Here is a 25963-nt window from a genome sequence, read left to right on the forward strand (position 1 = left end):
GCAAGTACACGGTACAAAAAGCATCCAAGTTATCCGCACCTAACATCAACTCACTAACGAACAACGTCTCACTATAGAGTGAAAAAGTAACGCTCTATAGTGAGAGATTGAAAATGAGAACCTTTTTGTAAAATTTGTTATAGGATAAGAACAAAAAAACAAAATGGTAGAAGGCCGCGTCAAAGCTATCGATTATAACCAATTTATTTGTATAGGTTTTACGCTAGTAAGAAAGTTACATTTTGTTTAAAGGTAAAGACAAACTGTCAAGGAATCCTTAGAATTGTATTTTTAGGTTATAATTTATTTAGAATAACTCAAAAAACAAAACAAAATCAATCTTCTAAAAATAAGTACGATTCATGTTATTAACATATTCAAACATTGTCAGGAACCAAGCCAGGAACAAAAATAATCAACCTATTCGAAGCAGTAATTATTCTACCTAAATAATGAACGGTATTTGGCCAATTAAGGCCATAGAGCGTGTTGAAACGTTATCAACAGAATTCTTTCGTTCACCCGAATGTACAATAAATATGAAATACACAAGCGTTTTTTAAGCAACGTAGTTAGTTTATTGTAGCTAAAAAATCAGTCGCTTGGTTCGGGGATCGGTGAAAGAATGGCTAAAGATCGTAACCTTTGCCACGTTCGGGAATTTTCGTGTTATCGGGATTGCTCGACCCGATCGTTATCAGCACGACTCCACTTCGATAGTGTCCTCTATCGGGATTGACGGAAAGCACCACTGTACCATCGAATTGACCGTTAATATTTATTTTAATATTTAACACTGGCCCCAGTGTTTGCGAGCCAGGCAAACACTCTTATTGGTACAATTCGATGGTGGCAGTTGGGTGTTTTGTTCACGACCGCACATACTTTTGGCATTTTGGGGTAAATGCCTGAACTATCCTTTGCTATTTTTCTTCTAGCTCTTTTACGCCTGAATATTTTCTTGCGCACTAATAGGTTGCCATCCCCTGCCTGGTTGATGTGCACTGCATGACCTTTTTGTTCCCCCGATAGAAATGGCGATTCACTTCTCCCTAAATCATTTGCAATGATTATCCAAAGCAACTTTAACAACACAACACATATTGAAACAACATATTTCATATCCATTTGGCGAAACGTAATAATTTCACATAAACTATTGAAGCACTACGAATTAGTCCTCTGTATGGTTCACTTATCCTGTTGCAAGTTCACTTCAGCACAACTATGTTCCGAATTTCCTCAGGAACTTTATATCGCTGGCAACGGGTGAGATGCGCAAGGAAACAACACAATTAACTTAACTTAATCCGTAGTCCTTTTCTTAAACACGCGCGTAATCCTTATAACCTATTTCCTCGCACAGTAATTTGTCTTGTATTCACTTCAGCACGGTGATTCCGATTTGCCTCAGGAATCATTATTAGCCGGCAACGGGTGAAGCAAGGGATCACAATGTGGAGAAAATTAATTAATCGAAAGCGAATGATTTTTTAGAATGTTGAAACGTTATCAACAGAATTCTTTCGTTCACCCGAATGTACAATAAATATGAAATACACAAGCGTTTTTTAAGCAACGTAGTTAGTTTATTGTAGCTAAAAAATCAGTCGCTTGGTTCGGGGATCGGTGAAAGAATGGCTAAAGATCGTAACCTTTGCCACGTTCGGGAATTTTCGTGTTATCGGGATTGCTCGACCCGATCGTTATCAGCACGACTCCACTTCGATAGTGTCCTCTATCGGGATTGACGGAAAGCACCACTGTACCATCGAATTGACCGTTAATATTTATTTTAATATTTAACAGAGCGCTTGGCCTAGGTTATGTAATACGATGATGACCTCTCAAAATAGTTGATGGGCTTATACTAACTGATACAAAATGATTTTAGCACCGAATTAGCCAATATTGGCAAGCTACATGGTCATTTTGCTTTGAAATGAAGACTGTCCGACTTTCAGTGGACTGCAGTGGCAATTTTAACGGTAAGCAAAGTAAGCAATTGCCGTCGATGAGGGGCCCGCGGATCTTTAGTCCAGCATCTATAATAGTTGATAGAATATGCCACTGTATTAGCAAGGCGGACGAATATGCCACTGTATAACGGACTGGCAGACGAAGGCCGCAGACGAGATACCGCGAGTGGTTTCGGACACTCTTGAGGCAGCCAGGACCGCAAAGCGGTAGCGCTACAACCGTATAAGCGGATAAGTATGTAAGTATCAGCAAGGAGGGCCTCGTGGGCGATGGACGTTGGGGCCCTGTGCTAGTCGAACCCAGAGCACTCCTCCCCCTTGGCAGTAACAAAATTTAAGTTCAAATGTTACATTTTCCAAGACGGATAACGGGTACCACCCGGTAATCATATACAGAGGACCTCAACAATTCTTACTGCTTAGGGCTTCCTGCAGTGTAAATCCGCCACTGGTGGACTGTATGAATTTCATCCCTTTTATCTCATATATGTATGGTGATCCAAGATTTCAAACGATATCGGTGTGATTTTTTGCAAGAACATAGCCGAAGAGTGACCGCAACGACCTGCACCTACTGAACCTACTAGCATCTTACGAGTCGACCCGTAATGAAACGTCTCCGGGTCGCTTACGAATGGCGCGAATCCGCTTGGTTAGACTCTGTCAAATATTTGATATTTTCGGATGTTTTTAATAATGGCGTTAACCCAGTGTTGAAGACTGGGTATTTTTGGAAAATGCTTGCCAATCGTTCTCAATAGGTAGGTGTAGTGTTGTTCTGCTATGTCTACTGATGGTACACATCTTCTATTTGGCGTAACAACCTACGCGGTCATGCTGACCTACACAGGCTTTCGAAACTTATTAGTACCATGCAAGTTAACCTTTTAATCTACGGGAGGACGGTCCGTATGAACCTTGAACCCACAACGGGCATATCGGGCGAGTTGATCGGGCGACTCTATGGCACACTTATTGGACACGCTTATTCCTATTAAATTCCAGATGAACCTAGCCAAAAATGGTGCCGTAGAGTTTAGTTCCCGTCACTTAAAGTTATCTCTTCATGAGAAACAGTGAAGAAAGTGTCTCAAAATTATGCGAACCCCTGAACACCCCTTTAACCTTCTAGGCGTCCACATTCAAAGCCCTTACTGAGTGAATTCAAAGCTCGTACATTTGAGAGGATGGTACAGCATGCTAATAGAGCAGCGGTAGGCAAAGTCCGGCCCGCTACAACATTAAATCCGGCCTGTGAAAAGATTTGTCTGATTTTGAAAGATAGGTAGAACCTATTTACGAGCACCAAGTTTACGCTCTGTTGCTTGTTAAGAGTACAACGATTTTCAAAGAGCTTATTTTAATAGAGCTATTTTATAATTTTTAAGAGCTTGTTTTTTTAAGTAATCAGTTATCAATTTGTCTGAAATGGTATTACTTGTTCGTAAAGCAGTTACTGAATGTACGTTAGCCTCAATAATTGTTCAGTCGTAAAGACTTTTGTATCATTCTTAGAATATTCCCCAAATTATTGCACCATGGGAGGAGTGTTTCATCAAAAAGCGATATTTGCTCTTGCTTTGTTGTTTTGAATTTTCAAAACATCGATTATTTTGTTTATAAAATTGTGCAATGTAATAATTTCGGTGCAAAAAATATGTATTTTCCTGGCCCGCAACTATTGGCGATTTAATAAATTTGGCCCTTTACCTCAAAAATTTACCGACCGCTGTAATAGAGAATCAATACTGGATCATATTGAATTTTAAGATTATGGTAAGCATCAAAATCAATTTAATTTGTCGAGTTCATGGAGTGTAAAAGTAAGGTATGGAAACAAAAACCAAAACTGAGTATCAACACGCAAGCATTATTACGTAAGCCTGTTTTATCTCTTAAGTGGGGTTTTTATTATTTTCAACAAGTTTAAAGCAGTAATAGGATGTCATAATTTTTATTCTAAAACGGTTTCGTTCAACTGAGAAAACTCGGATTCAAGAAGAAACTTCCTATATCTGGATTTTTTATCTGCAAGCGCATATATGCTTGTATACATATACACCATTGTTTGTTTTGTTTGTTTGTTTGTTTATTTTTGTGGATAAATATCCTAGCTTGACTCTGGATACAATCAAGAGGATTCTCATTGCTCTCGTGACTACTGTGTCGAACTTAATCTAGGGCATCTTTGCCCATTTTCGCTCTATCTATGTGTTCTTGCGATGCGGTTCCGCGTGCTCCTACAATAGCTTAATGGCTGTGGTTTTCTAATCAGATCGAATTGAACTCTTTAAAAAACTTAACGAATGGGTAGAAGAAAAAAAACAAATAAAACATTTCGTGTGTTTGTGATGCGAACTGCTCGGAAATCCATACACACACAACACAACACAACACACTAACAGGGATGGTTGATTTCATGTTATCGTCAAATTTACGTGGCAGATGGTGTTCCACTATTCAAACTTTTGTTACACTTTGGTCAGGAATGGAATCTTTTATAAGGAAAATTCCAAAATTGTTTGAAACTGTGTCTGCTGGACCGACGCACCAAACAGCAGTGTTTTTTGTAGTTGTAAAATGGATCGCTATCCAAAAAATAGCTGGGACATTGATAAAATCCCGAAGTAGGTGTTTTGCAAACAGTTTGCTTTATTCGTTGATTTTTTGTTGTTGAAAACTTTCTGCTATGTGAATTTCTTCAATATCTCTTATTCTCTCTCCCTCTCTCTCCCTCTCTCTCTCTTTTCTCCCTCTCCATCGCTCGCTCTCTCTCTCTTCCTTTATGTATGTGTTTTCTTCTCGTTTTCTTTGTTTCTATTCCGTTTTAGTGTGCATAATAAGTAAACGTTATATTACGATGTACAAGCATGTTTGTAGTGTTCGGTTTTGTTGTTTTATCACAATTGTTAAGTGTTGTTTTATTAGTACGCATGTTCTGCATTAAATTTAAATCCCATCATTACGCGTCAGAAGAAAAATTTGAAAAGGTATGTAACTAGCTGTTCATTTAGTTGCAGTTTTACTCTTCAGCGATTGCATTTAAATAGTATGGATGCTGGTAGTTGCAATTTCTTTGTGTTATCTAGTAACGTGTCCATCCTGGCTGCAATCGTCTCCTCCTTGCACTTCCTTTTTTCTCTATCTCTCTCTCTCTCTCTCTCTCTATCTCTCTCTCTTTATGAGCCATACATGTGGCCATACATGTGGCAGCATCTTTCTACATTCAAAGGCATGCACGCCCGTTCGTTTTATGCACGTTATTATATTTGTATAGAATCATGCCGCTACCATCTATGAACTACAGCCGGTCGGCTGGCCTGGCTGTGAGAAAATATTGAATCATTTAATGTTTAAATATATGTAGGTATAACGTGTTTTAAAAAAAAAATACTACTATCGACAGGCTCGTAGAGTAAAGGTAGTGCTCAAAGCAAAAACCGATAAAATATGCTATCTAGAGAAAGCTAGCTATTTAGCGTCTCCGTCCGTAACAACGGGTTTTGTCTTGGTTTAACAGAACCGTAGTAGTAAGAGTATAGCATGTCTGTTGCTCAGTAACAGCCCATGTGTCCGGCACGTGCTAAGTGAAAAAGGCTTGTAAAATAGAAAACAACACGCTCGTTAAGCTTGTTCGCTATGTAAGTGTTTTGTTTTGTTTGTTTGTTTTTTTTTTAATTCACTCCTTGCGTTTAGTTTCATTATCGTACTACCGAATTTCATCTTAACTTTGTTCGAACACTTCGAATTGCTACGATTGGTGTCGTTAGTTTTGTTTCTTTTTTGTTTTATTTTTGTTTTGTTTTACTTATTGCTACTACCGCTAATATGTGTGTATGTTGGTTGGGTTTTGCTTATGCATTGCGTTTACATCATTACATCACGTGCCATTCGCATTCGATTGAGGTTTGTTTTCACATTCCTCCCACTACATTCACATACAATAGCAGTACAACGCTGTACGCTTCTACACTATATGACTGCCAACTGGTTTAGCGTGTTTTGCTTTAAATCGTATCTACTTGTGTTTAGTGTTTTCGTGTTGACTGCGCTATCTTTATTTGATGAACAAATGTGCTGTTTTCTTTGTTTGTTCGTTTTTTTATTCCTTTTCAAAATGAATATACCTAAAGTAGTAGAAACACTTCATAAGAGAGCTGGACTTTTATCGTTCTGTTATTGTTGTTCTTTTATGTCGTTACTCTTGTTTGCTACTATACATAAATATCAGGATGGATCACTGTGTTTGTGTTCCTGCACATTCACATTGCTAACCACATGCCCCTAAACATATAATTCCATCGATACGTACTCCATTAAATACGACGAATTGGTAGAGCATGAAAGAGAAGCCCCGTGCAGATTCACATCCTCGTGTCGATTTCCCCATGTCCCACTGGTTTATTTTGATTTATAATTATTCTAAAAGATGCACTTTTGGCAGAGCTGAAGATAGTAAAATTATTGTTTGTTTGCTTTAACTTTTCTTTTGTTGTTGTTATAAGATGTATATACTATTCATTAAATATATATATATATATATATATTTGTATTATTCTCGAGTTTTGTTTTTCCTAATGCTCTCGTCCAGATTCATATCCGGGAAAGAGTTTCATTTTAACTTAGTTGAACTACATTGCTATTAGAATGATATTGCAAAAAATTTAACTTGCGCAGACATTACGTGCTGCACCATGCTGCATCAATCCCGTACGCCCAGCTTCCCGTACGAGTTCTCGAACGAGTGAGACGAGTGTGCTTAGCATCTGGTTTACTGTTCATTTCAACAGCCTGGCGTTGCTGTTTGTAGGCGACAAGCTTCAATTTAGTTGGTTTGTTTTTGTTTACCTCTACCCCCATTAGAGATTTAGTTTTGGGGGTGCTTGCTTATTTATATTATTCGCTTTTGTTTTGTGTTTTGTTACATATGTTGTACTGAAATAATTCTCATTTCCGACTGGCATACGGTCAATTTGCCGTTACTTGAATTTACACAGCTTTATCGGCTGTTAGTTTAATAATGAAGTTTTTCCTTGTTATAAACAATGAATAAACACATTCGACAAGGACTTGTTATCGAGCTTAGGATAGTGCTCGAGCAGGATGGAATAATCGTTAAATTTTCATTAGTCGCAATGTTGACGGATGCTTTCCATTGTTTTGATTTCTTCTTCACAAATGAGTTAAGCTTGCTGCTAATATATTTTTTGGCCATTGTGCTGCTACCACCGTTGACTGTTATAGTATACCACGCAATGCATCGTTAGCTTTTGCCGTATGTTTCATTTCATTTTATCGCGATTATAGTCAATAAAGCATTTTTGGGGTAGCTTACGGACCTCGAAACAATCCAAGCTATTGTAATCCGTTCCCCATGTAATGGTGTCATTCCATACTCATTTCACTCTTCTTTTCATGTTATGTTCATGTAGCCACTGGAGAGCTCGAAAAAAAGTGAAAGAATAGAATGTCCTAAGTAATTTGTAGCATTCTCCCTAAAATATGCATTAGCACTTTCATATCGCGTCCATTTCCTTAATCTACTTTATATCTATCTAACTAATCGATACTGCGGCTCATATGCTTGATACTTGTAAAAATCACTTTAGGCTGATGTTGATGTTGTTGCTGCTGTAGCTGTTCAATAATTCCGATTGGCAAAACAGATTCGACGTCATCTAAATTTGATTTTACGTCTCCATCAGCTTGTATCACCGCCACTCTGTCGGAACTAATTAAGTAAGTTTAGTTACTTACTCACGCCAAACTAATTATTTTCCAGATTCCCAAGGTGTTAATGAGGGAATAGAAATCTATAATTTAAATTTACATGAGCACAATTTCCCTACTAAAGTCAGCAGTTTTTGCTAAACAGAATTCACGCTCGATCGCACCCGGTGAGCAATGAAGTTTCGATTAGTGACTTGGCTTAAGCTTTTCACCCGTTCATATCGCTATTTTAGCTTTACATATCTAATCTCAAGGTGTTGCATGGTGTATAGTTCAGCATATCTAGAAAATAATTAAACATAGCCATCCCGTTACACATCAACTAAGTGTATATAAAAGTGGTGAAGCAACCACCCATCTGTTCCGGTTCGAGTAAACGTTCAGACGTTTAGAGATTTGACAAGAAATGATGCATTAAATGCAAAACATTAAATTATTTGCTGTCCTTTATCACCTCTAAACCTAACTAATGATGATATGCTGTACCTTTAAAATTGCTTTCATTAGTATGCTGGTAGCAAAATCGAGAGCGGTAGTCAAAGAGCGAGTTAATGGTTTTTGTGTAATAGAGCGTGTGTGTTCAATGTTCAGCTATTGCATTGTTATCTTTCATAGTTATCTCCTCGTTCAGTTTGCTTTAACTCGCGTTCCGCTATACGGTTTGCCTTTGAACAGTGTACGTAAAGGCTATTTCAGGCTGTTTGATTAATGGTAATCTTTTTTGTTGTTGTTTTAGTTGTTTGTTTTCCGCTTATATGTTTTATCAATCACGAGCCTTTCGTAGCAGATCCGGAAGCAACATATTATAACGATACGAGTATAAGTATATAGATAGTGAGTGAGTTTCTGAAACATTGTTGTTAGTTTTTCTTTCTACTGGTATAGGCTCTTTCTTAGAAATAGAATTATCGTTTTATAGGCTATTCTTTCGCCCGAGGGTTAGAAGTAAATTAACGCATTTCGTTTCCACTGCTACTAGCTATACTGGTTCGACCTTGTTTCCGTTCGGCGCACCGCGTTTCAATGTGTGTTTCATGTGCGAAAGATTGTGTGGGTGTGGGTATTTTTTTTCATAATCAGAAAGCTTACTATACTTGCGAGATATTGCCCTCAAAATGGTCTACTGCCCGCTGGCTCATTATCGGCACCTTCTTATTGTAAGCTTCGTAGCGAAGAGCTTTTATCTTACGAGACAACGATAAGAATCTGTGAATAATAGTTATAAGAATTTTAACATCATAAGTATAGACGTTAACAACTTTTGTGTGTTTGTTGCAATTGCATATTTCGCCTTGTTCCCATTTCTTGAACGTCTTGCTGTTTATCACCAAGACGTCCAACTCACTGTGCCACGTCAACAAAGCGTCTGATAACCACCGCATCGACTGCTACTATTTATGAGTGGAAATAGCAGACAACAAACTCCGAAAGCCGCAGTTTTTTTTTGCTGTAGCTTTACATAACCAGCCACCTGGTTGCTTTTCCCCAATTTCAGGAAACGTTCTGCAAACGTCGATTGCTTTGAAGATTGAGCCAGTCATGTGGGAGCTAAACAGTGGAAGACCCTCATGACTCAGTGTACCCTTGCATCCACTTCTACTTCTCGATCACGTCAACGCAGGGTGTAAGGAGGACACTGTCCCTGCGATCACTCAACAGCTTACGGTTAAACAGCATTCGAAACCCATTCTGGTGTACGTGCCGTGCAGTCACGAGTGCGTTGGAGGATGGCGTCGGCTGCTTACAATCTTCCGGCAACGGTGCCTGTTTAGCAGGTGCTACCCCGTTGGCGCTACCTTTGCCGCGCAGAATGTTGAACAACGATTTGCAATTGCTGTCCAGCGATTTGAAGCTGTACGAAATCTTATACCTAATTCGTTTCTCACCCATCAACGTGTTGTCAATTGACTTTAAGCAGTCTACTAATTGGCGTGCCTGCTGCTTGTCCTCAGCCAGCCCAGTAGCTTCGCTGGTAGTGCTAACCGTACTGCTTGTCGACTGCATCGTACCGGTTGCCGTGGAGGAATTGTTAAATTTGCTATCTAAACCGTTCTGCTCGAAAAACAGACTCTCCAAACTAACGCTCAGCGACTCCAGGCTTAGCAGGCTCGGCTTCAGCACGCTTCGGTCATTCCGCTGCTTCCAAAGCTTCGGGTGCCTTACAAGCTGCTTTTGCATTCGCTGCTGTTGATTATTGCACTGCTGACGCTGCTGATACTGCTGATGCTGCTGAGGCTGTGGCTGGTGCGGCTGCTGTGGATAGCCGGACAGCCGGCGCTGTTGATGCGTTTGCTGATGCTGCTGCTGCTGTTGCTGTTGCTGCTGTGCTGCTGGTGTTTGGCAGCGGTCTTGAAGCGTTAGTGTTGAGCTACGTTCCGTAACACTAGTGACGACGTTTACAAATTGGTTACTGGTTACTAAATTCTCGTTTTGTCACTGAATTTCGCAGAAGCTAATCTTTTGCGATTCTTTCTGCTCCTCACCCATGCTAATGTCTTCCTCTTTAGGCGATTCTGCCCCACACGGAACTCCGCTTTCGCTAGGAGGCCCCGGGGGGCAGGCTGATTGTCACCGAAGCGCAAGCGTAGATATCGGCGGTGGACGCACCGGTTTGTTTTCGAGGATGCGTTCTATTTCCAGCATCACACCGGTCGATAGCCGTGGCAGTAACTGTAAATTGAGTGACCCAAAATTGAATTATTGTACGACAAACTTCAACCCAAAATCACTGTCTGTAAACAAGATACAGTGTAAAAAAGCTATCAAGCTGTTCTTGGCTATGGACTCAGGTGCAAGCGTACTTATTTATTAAAAAACGATTCAATATCGGTATAGCGACAACCCTCCTCATATCCATCACACTTACCTGTAGCGCTTGCAGGCTTTGGTGCAGCTGTTCGGGTGAAGTTGCACCGAGCAGCAAACACTGTACCGGTTCATGCTTGAGCGACCACGCAATGGACAGCTGTACCGCATTGCAGCCCAGCTTTTCCGCCAGATTGCTAATGTCACGCGCTTTGTCGTACAGCCGGCGTGCTTCGTCCTGCAGATCCTTGCGCAAATGCAACATAACCGCCAGATGGAGGAGAAATAGAAAGAAAAGAACACAGATATGTACGCTACAGTGCGGTCTGGTCGCGGATCGTTCACTTACTTCTTTGTTTACTTCGTCCTCAATCCAGGAGTAGCTTTGGCTTTTGCTCTTCAACGATCCCTTCGGTATCCAGAGCTTCTCGCCATTCTGGGCATCACCCAAATACATGGACAGTGGACCCCAAGCCATAAAACCGACCCCGATCTTGTTGTACATCTCCGGCAGGTAGAGTTCCGCCTTTTCCCGGCAGAACATGTGATACTCCGACTGTTCTACGATAGGCGTTACGCAGTTAAACTGACGGCAGTTGGTGTAGGCCTCCATGATCTACGGAACAGTACACGGTTGAATTAATTATATTCTATGCCTGTACAATGCAAACAGCACGGTGTAAACGGTGTTCCACCTTACCTCAACCGGTGACCAGCGCGCCGTTCCCCAATACATTGACCATCCTTGCGATATGACGTAATTCATTGCTCGCACAATTTCTGCAACCAATTCATAACGCAAACAGCCATTAGTTTTGCATTCCGTTTTCGAACTACGGTTCGGCCTCTTTGGCGGCACCATTCCATTAATGAATGCGGGGTGGGAAAAAAACGAAATAGAAAAAACTCACCTTCCATCGGACACATCGAGTCCGCCTTGTGCACCAGTATGACGTCGATGTACGGCAGCTGCAACCTTTGCAGGCTCGCTTGGACACTTTCAATGATGTGTTTTCTCGATAATCCGCGCTCTTCGGATCTGGCAAAAGATTACAACCGATGGTAAAAATATTAAAAATAGATCTCCATGCACGCACTCATCTGCGAAATGCTGCAACACGTCGGCAGCGCTCTTACTTTGTGCTCCAATAAATTTTGGTTGTTATGACGAAGCTGGTCCGTTTCCATCCTGCCTTTTGAATGATTTTGCCCAGCTCTATTTCCGCACGTGTACCTGGTGTGTTAGGGGGAGGGAGGAGGCGATAGAGGTTACAATACAATATGGCATATGGTTCAGCGACGCGGCTCGTTTCCGTTTTGGGAACGCATTAGCCACACACACACATGCACTCCCTGCCTACCTGAGTGCGCTTCGGAAAGGTCGAACAGGTTGATGCCGCTATCGACGGCCAGACGCAGGATGGCTTCCGCCTGCTCCTCTGAAACGCCCGGCGAGAAAATGGGCCATGTGCCGAGACCAACGTTCGACACACGCAGGCCACTCTTGCCGAGATTTTTGTAGCGCAAGCCAGGCGTTGTGGTCGCATTGCTGCGTATCTGGATGGCCGGATTCGACCCCAAACTTGTGGAACGACCTGATCAAGTGTTGATGAGAGAGAAGATGCACAATGTAAAGCTTATTTTAAACAGACATTAATGATCAAGTTTTATATTCTCCCAAGTATATTTGACTACAAAACCAATATTGTTGATTGCAACTTCATTTTCACATGGTCGATACACCCAAAGCCGGGAATGATTCGTGATTGTCGTTAATAAAGATTGAATTCTGTTCACAGACTTACCAAAATCAAGCTGAGCAGTCGTGCCACTAAATTCCTCCATGCAATCCAGTGAAGCTATAGGAGCTCGGCACCTGTAAAAAGGTGATCAATAAAGGGAATTGCGTGGAACGCGGGACCGCAGGAATATCGGGATGGATAGGGTCACGGAAAAGAAGTTAATTAATTACTGTTGCTCTAATAATTAAGTACGGTACGTAACGCGGCTAAGATCATATTAAGAGCGTGAATGGATGGATATAGACCAGTTGGTCAGTTTAATTACTTTCGATTCTTGTTTTCGTGTCTGTGAGCAATTTTACGCTCGTGGAGGAATTCTACGTGAAAGGAGAGGGATGAGATTGGTTTCTAGTATTCCAATTAAAAGTGTGAACGTGCTGATAAGTTTTCCCTCCCTTCGCCGGGTTGCAACAATCGCAACTAACCGACAGTGTTCGGTAATCTCGTTTGCAGAATTGAACAAAAAACGGCATTCTACCAAATCAATCTACCCCATGGCGGTAGGGCCGAATCGAATGCCAAACTGTGAAGATTTTTCCAATTTGTTAAATAGTAACGTCAACCATTCCTAGGAACATTTGGTTCACCAAAAGCAAGATCAGCCGACTAGCGGCAGCTAATATTAACCATACCGATGTTACCGTACTCTGGCCGCCGCGGCTTAGCATATCTAATTATAAACGGAAGGTAACGCAAAATGATGGGAATTCACTCCTATGACCCAACATTTTTTGTCAACTTTGATTTCTGCTGCGAACATCACCCGTGAAAATCACGCATAAGTGCTGTATGTGGTTCCACCAAGCGGTAGCAAACTAAATTGATGTGATGCCATCGGTATTTCATAGGCCGTGGTGTACCTTTACTTTTCAACTTTGCCCACACACACATCGACACACAAATCGTATGCTATCTCCTCCCCGACAAGCTCAGCGCGACATTTGTAATGACAAAAAAAAAGTTCACCGTGTCCACAAACACCACCCTCCCCGTGAGCGCACTGCCGTCATTCGGACGGATCCATTTGTTGGAATTTGTACCTGTAGATTGTAACCGGATTTGAATCCTCACTAATATTGTCATTGTTAACGTTATTGTCGTTATTAGTTTTTGAAGCAACATTACATAACACGATCGACATACCGGAAATGTCCGTTTTTTTCCTACAAAATTTCCTTTTTCCACCAAACTTCACTTATCGTCGTGTCTAGGTGATCAAGGTATAAAGAAAATTTGAACTGACACTGATGTCGATGATGGTGGCTGGTGGCTGGTGGTGAAGGCAACGGCGACGGCAACGACGGCAACGGTGGTAACGGCGACGACAAAGGTGATGAAGATGGGGAACGAGGCAGGACGAGACCGACGAGCAGAAGCTGATTAGTACGGCTCTGTACCAGCCAGTGTGCGACAGTTTTAGCCGTATCGCTGGCCAGAGACCGACCGAGAGATTCACAAAATTAACACAAACGCACGAAACGGCACCTACTTTTCGGGTCGAATGAACGCGTACCGGGCACCACTAGACAGATATTCCGTCCCGTCGTGCGAGCACTGGATCTCGCTGCAAAAATCACACTACTGCAGCACCAGAAAGGAGTCGGAAAGTGTCGCATACGAGTAAAACTGCACTACTTTTCGAAGCGCGACAGCACGAATCTTTTCGCCTGAGAAAAGTCCCAGATCGCATGCTTGCCAACCGACGGCCTGAGGGCAAGAGTGACAAACTTAGTATGCCCTGTGTGCACTAAAGCACACAGCGAGACAAGGCACGAACACGCGGCAAGAGATAAAAGAGCTGCAAAACCATGACCGGTGAGAGATTATAAAACGGAGAACAATGTGAAAATGCGGATTGACAGAGAGCAATGTAGCAAGCAAAAGAAAGAGAGAGAGAGAAATTGGGTGATGAGAGTGGGATAGGGGATATAGAGAAGAGAGAAATAGGGAAAGAGAGAAAGTGTGTGTGCGTTTTTGTGTGTGTGAGAGAGAGAGAAAGAAAGAGAAAAAAGAAAATAAAGAAGACAAAATATACAAAGGATCTTTAGGATGGTTATGGCAAGCGCGTTGCAGAATGGCAAAATAATAAGAAAGAGAGAGAAATAGTAAGAGAAAGCGAAATGATGCACTTGTGTGAGAGAAAGAGAGAGAGAGATAGAGAAAAAAATCGCAATGCTGAGAAAAATTTGATTTTCACATTGACATGAACAAACCAAATAGGAAAACAAGGGAAGGAGATAAATACAAAAAGCAAAAAAGAAAAAAAAACATTGAAAATATAGAGAGTCAGAGAAAGAAAGAGAGGGAGATAGAGAAAAGGAGACAGAGTTTGTTAGAGGATAAGTAATAAAAGATAAAATAGAAGTAGCATTGGATATGAGAACCGCCGGAACGTGTTCTGTTGCTTTGCAATTTTTATCCTGCGGTACTTTTTGATGTTAGTTCATGCCCAATTTCACACTGGCAGAGCATTTCGCTGTCGAATATTAGCGTCTTTTGTTTTGCAGCATTCAAACTACAAAGAAACACTCTATTTTTCCTCGCTATATCGTGCTATTTTGACTCTTTCATAGAGGCTATCTCTTTCATATCAAGCACGATCTCACTTTTCGTACACGTTTCACACGATTATGGCGTGAGTGTGTGTTGTTTTTTCTTTTCTTTTTATTTTACCTCCAAACATCAGGAAAACCGCACAATCACCATGCGTTTTGAAGGACATTGTGAATTTGAAATTGATTTTTCTCACCACGTCACCGTTACAGCAGCGGGGGGCTTTTCTGTCGCACTTGCTCCTATGCGGCACACAAGAAACACGGCACCGCATTACACACCAGCACCAGCATCGATTTCCGTTGCAGGTACGCAACTCTGACGATGAATAACTTAGGGATAATTATGCTTATGTAACAACAAAGGATATCCTGGTCCACCGTGCTTCAGTGCCGTTGACGCAGCACGGATGGTATTGAATTGAATCGAGCAAACAATCATCCACTGCCCCAACGGCCCCACCAAACCACACCAAACACCATCATCGTTGCAGACGTTGCCATCACAAGCCTCGGCGTGTCGTCCACCAGCAAAGTCACCATTTCGAATACATTAATTATTGTACCGTTTTTCCTTCTCACGTTATGCTAACGACGGATCGGGATCAATTAAATAATTGAACATGTATGAACACAATGACACCGGACACACACACGCACGCACACGCACGCACACATACACACAGACACGCACGGTCGAATAATTGACACCACTAGACACCAAACCGGAAACGAAATAAATAATAATTCACACTTTTACATAACACTTCATTTACGAAGACGGAAGCTAAACACGACGTTGCGACAACACGGAACGCTGAGAACGCATTGAATTTTCTTGTCCTATGATGTTTATTTCATTGCGTTCTCCACTGACACAGCGCTCCGACGAAGTGCCACTATTCTCTCCGAGCTGGAAAACACTGAGTTTTCGAGAGAGAGAGAGAGAGAGAGAGAGATAGAGAGAGAGAGAGAGAGAGAGAGAGAGAGAGAGAGAGTTTTCCTTCTTTCCTTTTTTTGTTTGTGTTCATTTCACTATCCCAACACTACCGTAGCGATCCTTTTCGAAGCCTGCTACCTCTCGCTGGAATGACGTTGGCAGAGCGGAGAGTGGTACCATGCGTACATACATATTCACACAGCCATATACGCACAGCCATATACGCACAGCCATTCTTGAATGAACCATTGCACCAAAACGCTGCTCGGATATGCAGCATGACGGTGGGTAGGTGAGTGTTATCATACGGTTTTAGAACCGAATACAAAAACAAGCCAAAATGGAGCAGGCAATATCTCAAATAGGCTCGAATTTGCAACAAACGAATTTTTAGATGCTTAATAATTAAAAATCATACTGTGCAGACGTATCCCTAATGTAAGGGATCAGATGCGCTCCTATCGTTAGATTTGTTTTGTCCCCAAATGCTAAGGAATGAAACCCAATCACTACAAACGAGTACGAAACAAAACCTACATCATCTTGTGGCAGGCATCCGATTGTGACTGAGAGTATATTGTCGAAATTTCGCTTTCAGTTGAGTCCTGGCGACCTTTGGGAAAGTCTTGCAGGTGCGATGTTTCAGGAAGCCCTTTTTCCTGTGGTACTTTTTGCAAAGCTGCCGCGAGCACGCCTGCTGCACTGCGCTGCTCTTCCTGCAACAGAGACAGACAGAAGAAATAATTTTATTACGCTTGATGTATAGGCATAGATGAAATAAAATCAGACATTTAGCAACTTGAAAGCATTTTTTTCGTTGTTGGTAAATTTTGTTCCAGATCTACCCGCCTGTTTTTACTGTTATTTGAGCAAAACAGTGAACCAACTTGCGGCGTAAACGTGCATTTAAGGGTATACCATAATTGATTTTTTGTCCGTTGCCGTCCTACTATAGCTGTTGGGCAAAAGTCCCTTGACAGTTGAGCGATCAATATCGATTAGCTTTGCTTTACTGTCGTGCACAGTCGGTTTGCAATGCCCCGTACGGCACGACGGAACGAACTTTCCAAGAGAAAGCGACCGTTTGCATAATTCGTGAATTTGGCGTTATGCCAATACGCTTCGCGTACAGTAATCACATGTAGGAAGATTTTGAAAGCAAAAGGGCACTGTCACGTTACGAATGTTTTGGCTTTTGGACGGTACAGGTGCAACGGCGATGACTCATAAAATTGAATTTTTAATTGAAATTATACTAAACACACCCGGGTAAAGGGTACAATGGTACCGGGTAAAGGGTACAACAATAAACATTAAACGGCAAGCTATTGCTTTCTCGCCAACAGGTGTGCGTGTGTGTGTTGGTGTGCACCTGTTGAAACGACCGAGCCATACAAAGCCGAACATGATTTTACATTACCTCCTTTGGTGTTACCGCCGCGGCACTCGTTTGCAAAGTTTCCATGAGAGTTATGTTGGTGCCACCGAACGACGTGTCCTCAAGCAATGGAGTTTTTACACCCGCCAGCACAGGAGACTTCTCCTCCGCTATTGTGTTCGGTGGCGTCCGGCCAGGTGTCGTCGAAATGCTGCTTTCTGCATAGAACGGCTCGGCCTGGCGGAACGTCCTGTCACCCGATACGGTCGACGACGGTGGTGGTGATGTAGTACCGACAGGCACAGTCGCCGTCGTACCAGTAGCCAGTGCTGCCGCCTGTCGCTCCGAACCGAGCTGTGCCTGTCGTTCCCTTTCTTGGGCTCGGCGCTGATTCAACAGTTCGTTGTCAAGCTGCCTTATTTCCCGTGCCTCGCGCTACAACAACAAAAAACACAAAACGAATGCAAATGCAAACCGGAGTTCGAATAGGAATGGACCTTGAAAATGGCTGTTGAAATCTCGACATTAAACACCTGTTGTGACGTACCTTGCAGTTGGCGGCGTCGAGTTTCTGCTGCTTGTGGTGTTGTTCTCTATCCGCGGAATCATTTTTCTGTCGCTCCTTTGCTTTCTCTTCATCGGCTTGCCCTGGGTGGAGGGGGTGATTTTGGAAAAGAATTTTAAAGTAGGTAGTAATGCTTATTGCCCTGCATTGACTTGGCAGATTTGTTCAAACACTATCACTCAATTAGATGGCTATTACTGCCTAATTGAGTTACAAATATTCAGCAGCTATTTTTTTCTGTACATTAAGAGAATTATTTCTATTGTACTTACTTGAAGAGCTCCCACCAGACGCCCCTGGCGGAGGAAATGAGAACCAAAACTGATGAGCCAGTTTGATGTTCACTACAACGAGAGAGTAAAGATGAAATGCTTTCTTTTCAGTCTTTTATTTGTTTTTTTCTTCTGCTAAACTAGCAAAATAAGCAAAATTTCAAACCATCAATTACACCAAAACTATAGAAATGAAGCACTATTCGAAACACTTTGCAACAGTTAGTTCTGCCACTCCATTTGGCATTGACTTTTTTATCCAAAAGACGGGACTATTTAGGTGTGTGTATGTGTGTGTGTATGTGTGAGCGTGTTTTTTGCCACAGATGGAATCAATGCAAAAACTTTTCAAGGGTGGATCTGTTTCTTTTTCTATATACAAAAACTACTCCGCAAGAAGCGGTTCTCCGCAAGAAGCTCCCGTCGCACATTTTGAAATGGTATAAATGGTCGACCAGATGCCTCTGCTGTCTGAAGATTCACGTTATTTTGGTACAGAAAATGCCACAGAAATTATGATGCGAAAACGGATACCAATTATCAAGGGTGAGAGTGAGAGACTAGAAAGAAGAAGAAGAAGAAGACAAAAAAACATAGGCCTTTCTCTACCAACCAGCAAAGATCGACGAGAATTCTTTACGACACTAAACCACGTACGATGAAACACAGATCAATCTGGGTTTGGCCCGAAACATGAAACGCAACACCCAGATCCGTAACGGAACGCTACCGATGTCAAGCAAATGGCTTCGGTAAAGCAACAGTTTATACTCGACTGTGTGTATTTTTTTTGTTACTTACATAACTTTGTTTCTGGCCAAAATAAACGACTGAAATTTTCTAACAATCCCGAACCACCGACCGACGGAATGTCTCTTGTGACCTGAGTTTACCGAGGAAGCTGCTCGCACGCATGCGCCACAAAACCGTTACTTTATAAATATAACTATCATCGGGCTTTCAATTGAATTTGGAAGTGTGGTCTTTATGCTGGTCATACGCGTGACATATGCTGGACAATAATTACACAAAACCGTGTTTTTATTAGAAACAACTGAAAAATCATCTTAAATATTCAAAAAAGTGCTCACTACATGAATCACTCGTCTAGTGTTGGGGATTGAAAGAATCGATAAATTTTAAAACACGGCAAATTCAAAACGTCAGTTGATCCAATTTAATATGCTATTGCCAATAGCTATATTTGATTTATTTTTGAGTTAATGAGCGTCAACAAGTCAATACAATGGAATAAACAATTAACACTTTAAGCGCCGTGTCATATAAATTCGCATGACGGTTTTGCTCACCGTTCAGCTTTGCATCTGACGCTCAGTGATTCTCTTGATAACGAATGAGGTAGGAAAGAGAGAACGAGAACGACATGTGCTACACCGCTTATCGCAATGAAACAAAAGAGTGATAACAATGGCACGAGAAAGTGTCGTTCTCATCGCTCTCTTGCCATGCGCTACCTGCTCACTCAAAAACTGTGACGTCATGCCGGCGGTCAAAGTGTTAAACTATGTACTAGCCACTGGGCGTCTCCATCACATGGAGCACTAGCCACTGGGCGCCTCCATCTAGAGCAGCTACAATGGATATGAAAACAGGATGATAGTTCAATGTGGTAAGAATGTGTATGAATAGGAAATAGAATAGAATGGCAATATTATTGAAAAAAAAGGTTAGTCATTTTTATTTCTGTTTGCGATCAAATATTTAACAACAAATTAATTTAAAAAAAAACATTTTTGGCTGAAATATTTTTTTTTACAACTTTTGTCTGCCACAGCACAGCCAGTGTCTAGGTGACAACAAATAAATGAAGGCGCAAGAGCGAGAAAGCCACTTATCGCAATTAAACAATTGTACGAGAAATTTGCTCTCATCGCTCTCTTGCCATGCGCTACGTGCTCACACGAAGAACTTCGATACAAGTTTGATGATGCTTTGATGATGACGATGCTTCAAGTATAAGATTGTATCTTCAAATTTGTTCACAGTTGACAAAATTATCAGAAATTGTTTAATATAAAAGTTATTTACGCGTTATATCGAACACTCAAATATGCAGTTAAGGCATTGGTCTAATCTTATTGCACGCAACATTGTTGATGACAACATGTATGGATTTGATAGCTAGCGCAACATTGTTACTAACCGAATTCAAACCAATTTGATTTTTTTCTAGCAACAATTTCTATTTATCTTGGCCATGGTTGTGGGGTGTATGAAATGACACAGCAGCAGTGTGCGTTTTGTTGACATCTACTAAATTTAGAATATAACAATTTGTAGTATAACGTTTGGTGTATATATTATTATTTCAACGTTTTATCCAGCAAGAAGATGGTTAAAAATAAACTCGAAGCTGGTAACTGACCTACTTTCTGACGCTTCTTCTTCTTCTTATATTTGGCGTAACGTCCTACGCGGACATGCCGGTCTATACAGGCTTTCGAGGCATAATTCATAACTACGCAGCCGGATAGTCAATCCTTGCTGCGGGGGGACGGTCCATTCTAAGCTTGAATCCATGATGGGTATGTTATTGAGTCGTTCGAGTTGACGACTGTACCACGAGACGGTCCCTGACGCTATACAATGTTAATTCTAAATATTGCCAACAACATTCATAGTCGGTCAGCTCACATTTTCACCTATTTTCTAGCTTTGAGGCTTTCTGGATATTTCGCATATTATGTATCGAAATACCGCTTTCTTCACTTCATTGAATAGGAAACTATTTAGCTCTGAGTCTACAAAAAATATGGCCGATACATTAAAAAATCTTGGAAAACCAAGTACTTTAAAAAGGATGTGAATTTTACGAGGTCGACTGAAGGTCGAATTATATCTCGAATAAAATGGCTACTCTGGCCGATGCATTGCTATAATTATGAGCGATTGTAATAAATCATAACCATTTCCAAAAGGCTGCATTTGCACTTCGTGTGCCTATGAAATGACCATTATTTAGTTCTGAAAATATATTGAATTGGCTATTAGTTGCATGAGTTTTTTTAGATGCTGGTCGGATTTTTCACATGTGAGCCGAAGAATATCTTCATCGATATCGAAGACAATATGCTAATGCGAGGTTTAAAGAACTGTTCATGAAGCCTCGAAATTGGCAAATATCTGGAATGCATTAGAAATATTAAATTTCCGAGCTAGGGCGACGGTAACTGAAGGTATGAGTAAATATCATGAACTGCTATGCTCAGTATGATGTTGTTTCTTTGTTCTCTCATTTCTACATAATCAAAAATGTCTTGAGAAGAATTTGGCATGCATGATTTGTTTGGAGGCTACGAAAACATGTACATTTGATTCCAGGTCCAAGGATAAGTGTTTAGTGATTTTCGCGATCACAAGTACCATGTGGTGCAGTGGGCAAAAGAGAACCCATTGACAAAAAAAATATTAATATTTGTGCCCTATTAGTCATTAATTATTTGATTTTTTAATAAATTGAATTTTTAAAACCTGCAGATTCTTCCTATTGACCCATTGAACTATTTTTGTTTTAATCTTTTTTTAAATATAAAAAAACTGGAATACTCAAGCTGCGCTAACCCATCCGCTCAACTGCGGCACGTGGGAACATTTTTAACTGTAAACCGACCCACAACCCAAAATGAGTTTGGCAAAACTAGTCAACTAGTCAAGTAGAGTCCTATAACAATTAATGAACAACAAAGAGGTGAAACTACCATCCGCAAAGTCAAGGTTAACACTGTTGAACGAGGTAAGGCTTGCTGGCTTATATTGGCGCATTACTCATGATACACGTCCAAACATAGATAAGAGGACCCAATGACAGTAGAATAAATCTGGCAAGTCAGGGTTGGTTAGACACTGCGGGTAATATCGACACCTTGCCGTTTGAGTATTTGAATAACTTTTTGAAGAAAAAAATAGTACGCATTATTTATATTAACTGTTTTAAATATTTGAGTCACATTTCTTTGATCAGAAACTTGTCAATTGTTAAAAAAACAAAAAAAATAAACACATGGTGGTTCTAATTAACAGCCGATGTAAATTTTTACTTCTGGGACTTAAGAAATTGTAGCGTTAAATGAACAAAATTGTATTTTCTGTGTTAATAGTATTGTTTAAATAAGTATAATATGAAACCATACAGTATAAAATGTCACTAAAACTTGTGTGGCCAATGGGGGTATAATGGACACCACACGTTGTTAATAATGTAATGCTTATTTGTAGTATGTCAACTTTTTTTCTATACAGCGTAATTTAAAAGTGCCTATAAATTCAAATAAATGACGAAGTCTTTTTAGATTCCGTTTAGGTTGAGAGCTTGAGTAGAACCCGTTTAGTGGTCGTTTAGTAGATTTGTGGCACTTGAGAACTTTCAATTCTATGAAAGCTCGACTGGCGGTTACGCACCAATAGATGTCGCCACGTGTTAGTTTTTCTATTTTTACCGTCAGTCTCTTACCATCTGTTAAATGAAGTTGATTAGAATTCCTTGTACCCTGAGATCTTGAATTGTTTCAGGCATTAGGTTGTGTCCAGAGTTGAAAAAAGCTTACTTGGATGGGTAGATCAAAACGACTAAGAGAGCGGTACTTGTTCCGAGGCAATGCGTTGCGATTTTGCCAAAATGTATGGGATTTGACAGACGCGTGCGTTAACGACGCCCGACGCAGCGTCAAAGTAGAAAAAAATCTATTCCGACGCACGACGTGATGCGTCTGTCAAAATAATTTAACCATATCGGGTGAAAATCGATATTTTTTCACGTTAAATTGTTTCGAGCGCAATTTTGCTTGTAATTGGACTACTGAATAATTTTATAAACAAAACAAAATAAATGTAGAGAAAATAATTGCGTAATTTCTGCAAAACAGGTGTGTGCGGGTCAGTATACAATATGCAAAAAACGTAAACATGCTTTGCACTGTTTTGGGTACAACTGGAAAGGATTCTACAGTTGTTATTTACCATTATAATCAGTTGTAAAGCACATAAATAATAGGCATTATTGCTGTTTGTTAATGTTTTTCTTTGTAAAATGTGTTGACACATCCATGCAGAACGCAGTGAACAGATACCAGCTTGCGTCACGCAATGCGTTGCGATACGCTGCGTCGGAACAAGTACCAAGCCCTAAGGGGAAGGTAGGTAAAGACGGACACGTTAAGGGAAATGGTAAAAATCTAAGGATATATAAGTGCAACGACCATGAAAATGTGCGTACATTATCTTACACTCATGTTTTATCAGAAAATGTGTTGAAACTTTTAAGTTTTCATCGATTTTTGCGTTTTTTTTTTCATGAATGAAAAACATGATTTTTTTCGTGCAGTTTTGAAATGTTCGGGTAAGACGGACACCTGATATGGGAAAGATAGACACCATGAAGGGTAAGATGGATACCTGTAAAAACGATGGAAAATGAAGAGTTTTAAAGTATTTTAACAAATTCTATCGCTTCCCACGCCTGGTACGTTTATAAACCAATTCTTGGCCTATTGCAACGACGATTCATCCAGCCGTGGTTTTAGGAATTGTAAGCACCGCTTCTAATATATCGTAAAATACAGCATCTAAAGCACTATTGAAATATCTTACAGCTGACGTTGTTCCAGCTTACAGAACAACTGACTAGATATTCTTTTAAGGAAATTACTCCGTGAAAAGACCACGACCCCAGTATTTTTGAGGGACTTTTTAATAGTTTAATCAATTTTCCACCATGTCAAAATTCAACATTTGATATTTGCAATCCCATAGAATATCTCATTTATTCCTGAACAATTTCGTATCAATGCCTCATCTTTTTATTGCTTAAAGTTGTCCAAGTTGTGATAAGATAATGGATTTCATGAAGCGCCTTCAGCGTCGAGTGAGTAATAGCATAACGAATGGCTACTATTTTGACCGGTGTTTTATTTCTCGCTTATTTCAATACTTTCTCTAGTTGCTGATTGGTTTATAGCTTCGAAAAAAACCCTTATTTAAGGTATTTGAAGAAATCTATTCATCACCAATTGATATAAGAAGTAAAATAAATCAATAAATGCGGTATCCATCTTTCCCTACAACAAAGTGTCCGTCTTTCCCGCTTTGATGTCAGGATGTTTAAACCAGTAGAAAACAAGATTTTTTAATTCTTTCATTCTCGTACTTTTTTTGCTAAACAATCATGACAAATTGTTCATGTAATAACACTTTCGAAAATATAAACAATGCAAGTTACAAAGCTTAATCCCCGCAGCAATCAAATTAGATCCACAAGGATGCGCACGATTGAAAATTTGTTTTATTCATGAATTTAACCAATTTTGCATGTATTATGCCAAAAATGTTCTCAAATATGTTGTTTAATTTTAAGTTAGGATGCTGCATTGTTGATTTTTTCGAAAATTATTATTTTGATGCATTTATGAGAAGTGTCCAGCTTACCCGCAGTGTCCGTCTTTACCTACCTTCCCCTACTTGCATTAATTTGCTTTTTACGAATCAAGGAGTAAGTTTTTCCATGATTTATAATTGACATGTTTGAATTACAACTTGTTTGGTTTTTTTTTCAATTAAATTTAGTTATGTTCACGTATGTTTGGGTACGTTGTTTTAGTACAGGTTTATAAAAAAATAAATCAAATATTGCGAAATCACGACAATGATCAGCCGTTTTATGTACAGGCGTCCCCCGAGTTACGACGATTCGCAGATACGACGATTTTGATTTTGACAGTTAAAAGTTGTCATTGACAAGAAATTGATGTATTTTTTTGAATTTCTGGGCTGATAATCGCTATACACAATGAGTAGCCGGTCTCATTGTACAGTCGTCAACTCGTACGACTTAACAACATGCCCGTCATGGGTTCAAGCCCCAAATAGACCGTGCCGCCATACGTAGGACTGACTATCCTGCTATGGGGGGCAATCAATAAGTCACTGAAAGCCAACCCCAAGTGGGTTGGCAGGCCTTGACCGGCATCGGTTGTTGAGCCAAAAAGAAGAAGAAGAAGAATCGCTATACACACATTTCCAAAGATTTCACAATTACCCTATCTTGAATATCTATATTGTGTACGGCTTTTAAAATATAATTATTACATTATCGAACATTATTTCAAATAAAATACACGATATCGTAAATTCCAACTCTTCAAATTCGGTTATAAACTTAGTATTCATAGATATTCGACATACGACGTTTTCGACTTACGCCTTGCTTTGGGACATTTTTTCGGTCCCAAATACAGTCGTATCTCGGGGGACACATGTACCTATTTTCAGCAGCATTTAAAGAGAAAAATAACTTGTTTATCGTGATTTTAAAATCCCGAACAAGTAAGAATAAATTACTGTTCTGATTATCTAAATCACAAAACCTGCACGACTTGCATCAAATAAATGGTAAAGTGTTGAACCTTTAAGTTGGCAACCGGATACCCGGGTATTTTTTTCAACTTCGAACTGCAATAACTTTTGATTCATTGCTTTTATTGACCTGAAATTTTCCGTAGCCTCCCAACTTTTAGTTAAGATTTTTTGGTGCATAAGTTGTAATTTTAAACAGCCTGTAAGTATTTTATTTTGATTTTTTTAACTTTACCACGTAAGTTGGCAACCAGCATACCCGGGTATTCTATACATTTTGAATGGAGAATGACGTTTCTCTTCTTCCTCTTTTCGTATTGTGCTTATTTTCGAGTCAAATTCAAGCGATTCCAAATTTCAATTTGACCGTTATTTTTATAATAAAATGAAAAAACTTAATGAATAAATGAAATAAAAGAGAATATATAGTCGGCACTACTTGCTTATAGCATTAAAATATAGAAAGCATTGTTTACCTATGAAAATCGTTAATTTTTTGCATCAAAACGTGTGGAATACCCGGGTATGCCGGTTGCCAACTTACGTGTATAAATCTGGTTGCCAACTCTACG

General features: G+C 40.2%; 2 protein-coding genes across 5 annotated transcripts; both read right to left on the bottom strand.

The window, feature by feature from the left end:
* Positions 1 to 652: 652 nt before the first annotated feature.
* Positions 653 to 18907, bottom strand: LOC121595706 (voltage-gated potassium channel subunit beta-2). Of its 4 annotated transcripts, XM_041919878.1 has the most exons (13): positions 18825 to 18907; positions 18024 to 18095; positions 17734 to 17834; positions 17229 to 17621; positions 16346 to 16524; positions 12320 to 12390; positions 11876 to 12109; positions 11652 to 11748; positions 11426 to 11553; positions 11215 to 11294; positions 10864 to 11130; positions 10576 to 10761; positions 653 to 10379 (listed from the first exon to the last, which is right to left on the bottom strand). In XM_041919878.1, exons 4-13 carry the CDS (start codon positions 17271 to 17273, stop codon positions 10278 to 10280), a joined length of 1389 nt encoding a protein of 462 aa, XP_041775812.1. In that variant the 5' UTR covers positions 17274 to 17621; positions 17734 to 17834; positions 18024 to 18095; positions 18825 to 18907; the 3' UTR covers positions 653 to 10277. The 4 variants fall into 4 exon arrangements, with proteins under 4 accessions (XP_041775812.1, XP_041775811.1, XP_041775815.1 ...); XM_041919877.1 differs by having other exon boundaries at positions 10576 to 11130; XM_041919881.1 differs by lacking the exons at positions 16346 to 16524; positions 17229 to 17621; positions 17734 to 17834; positions 18024 to 18095; positions 18825 to 18907 and adding an exon at positions 13357 to 14536.
* Positions 9306 to 10196, bottom strand: LOC121595758 (putative mediator of RNA polymerase II transcription subunit 21). The gene is made up of 2 exons (XM_041919960.1): positions 10193 to 10196; positions 9306 to 10039 (listed from the first exon to the last, which is right to left on the bottom strand). The coding sequence occupies exons 1-2, from the start codon at positions 10194 to 10196 to the stop codon at positions 9306 to 9308; spliced, it is 738 nt and encodes a 245-aa protein (XP_041775894.1).
* Positions 18908 to 25963: the final 7056 nt, after the last annotated feature.

The sequence above is a fragment of the Anopheles merus genome, chromosome 3R, assembly GCF_017562075.2.
Source record: "Anopheles merus strain MAF chromosome 3R, AmerM5.1, whole genome shotgun sequence".
In the NCBI taxonomy this organism is placed as follows: Eukaryota; Metazoa; Arthropoda; class Insecta; order Diptera; family Culicidae; genus Anopheles; species Anopheles merus.

Excerpts from the sequence above, each read along its gene's own strand:
- LOC121595706 (XM_041919877.1), bottom strand. The coding sequence starts at position 17,273 with ATGGAAACTTTGCAAACGAGTGCCGCGGCGGTAACACCAAAGGAG. Across the intron at positions 12,391-16,345 it reads GATGCCTGCCACAAGATGAT|GTGCCGAGCTCCTATAGCTT; the intron begins GTAGGTTTTGTT and ends ACCTTTTTACAG. Across the intron at positions 12,110-12,319 it reads GACTGCTCAGCTTGATTTTG|GTCGTTCCACAAGTTTGGGG; the intron begins GTAAGTCTGTGA and ends ACACTTGATCAG.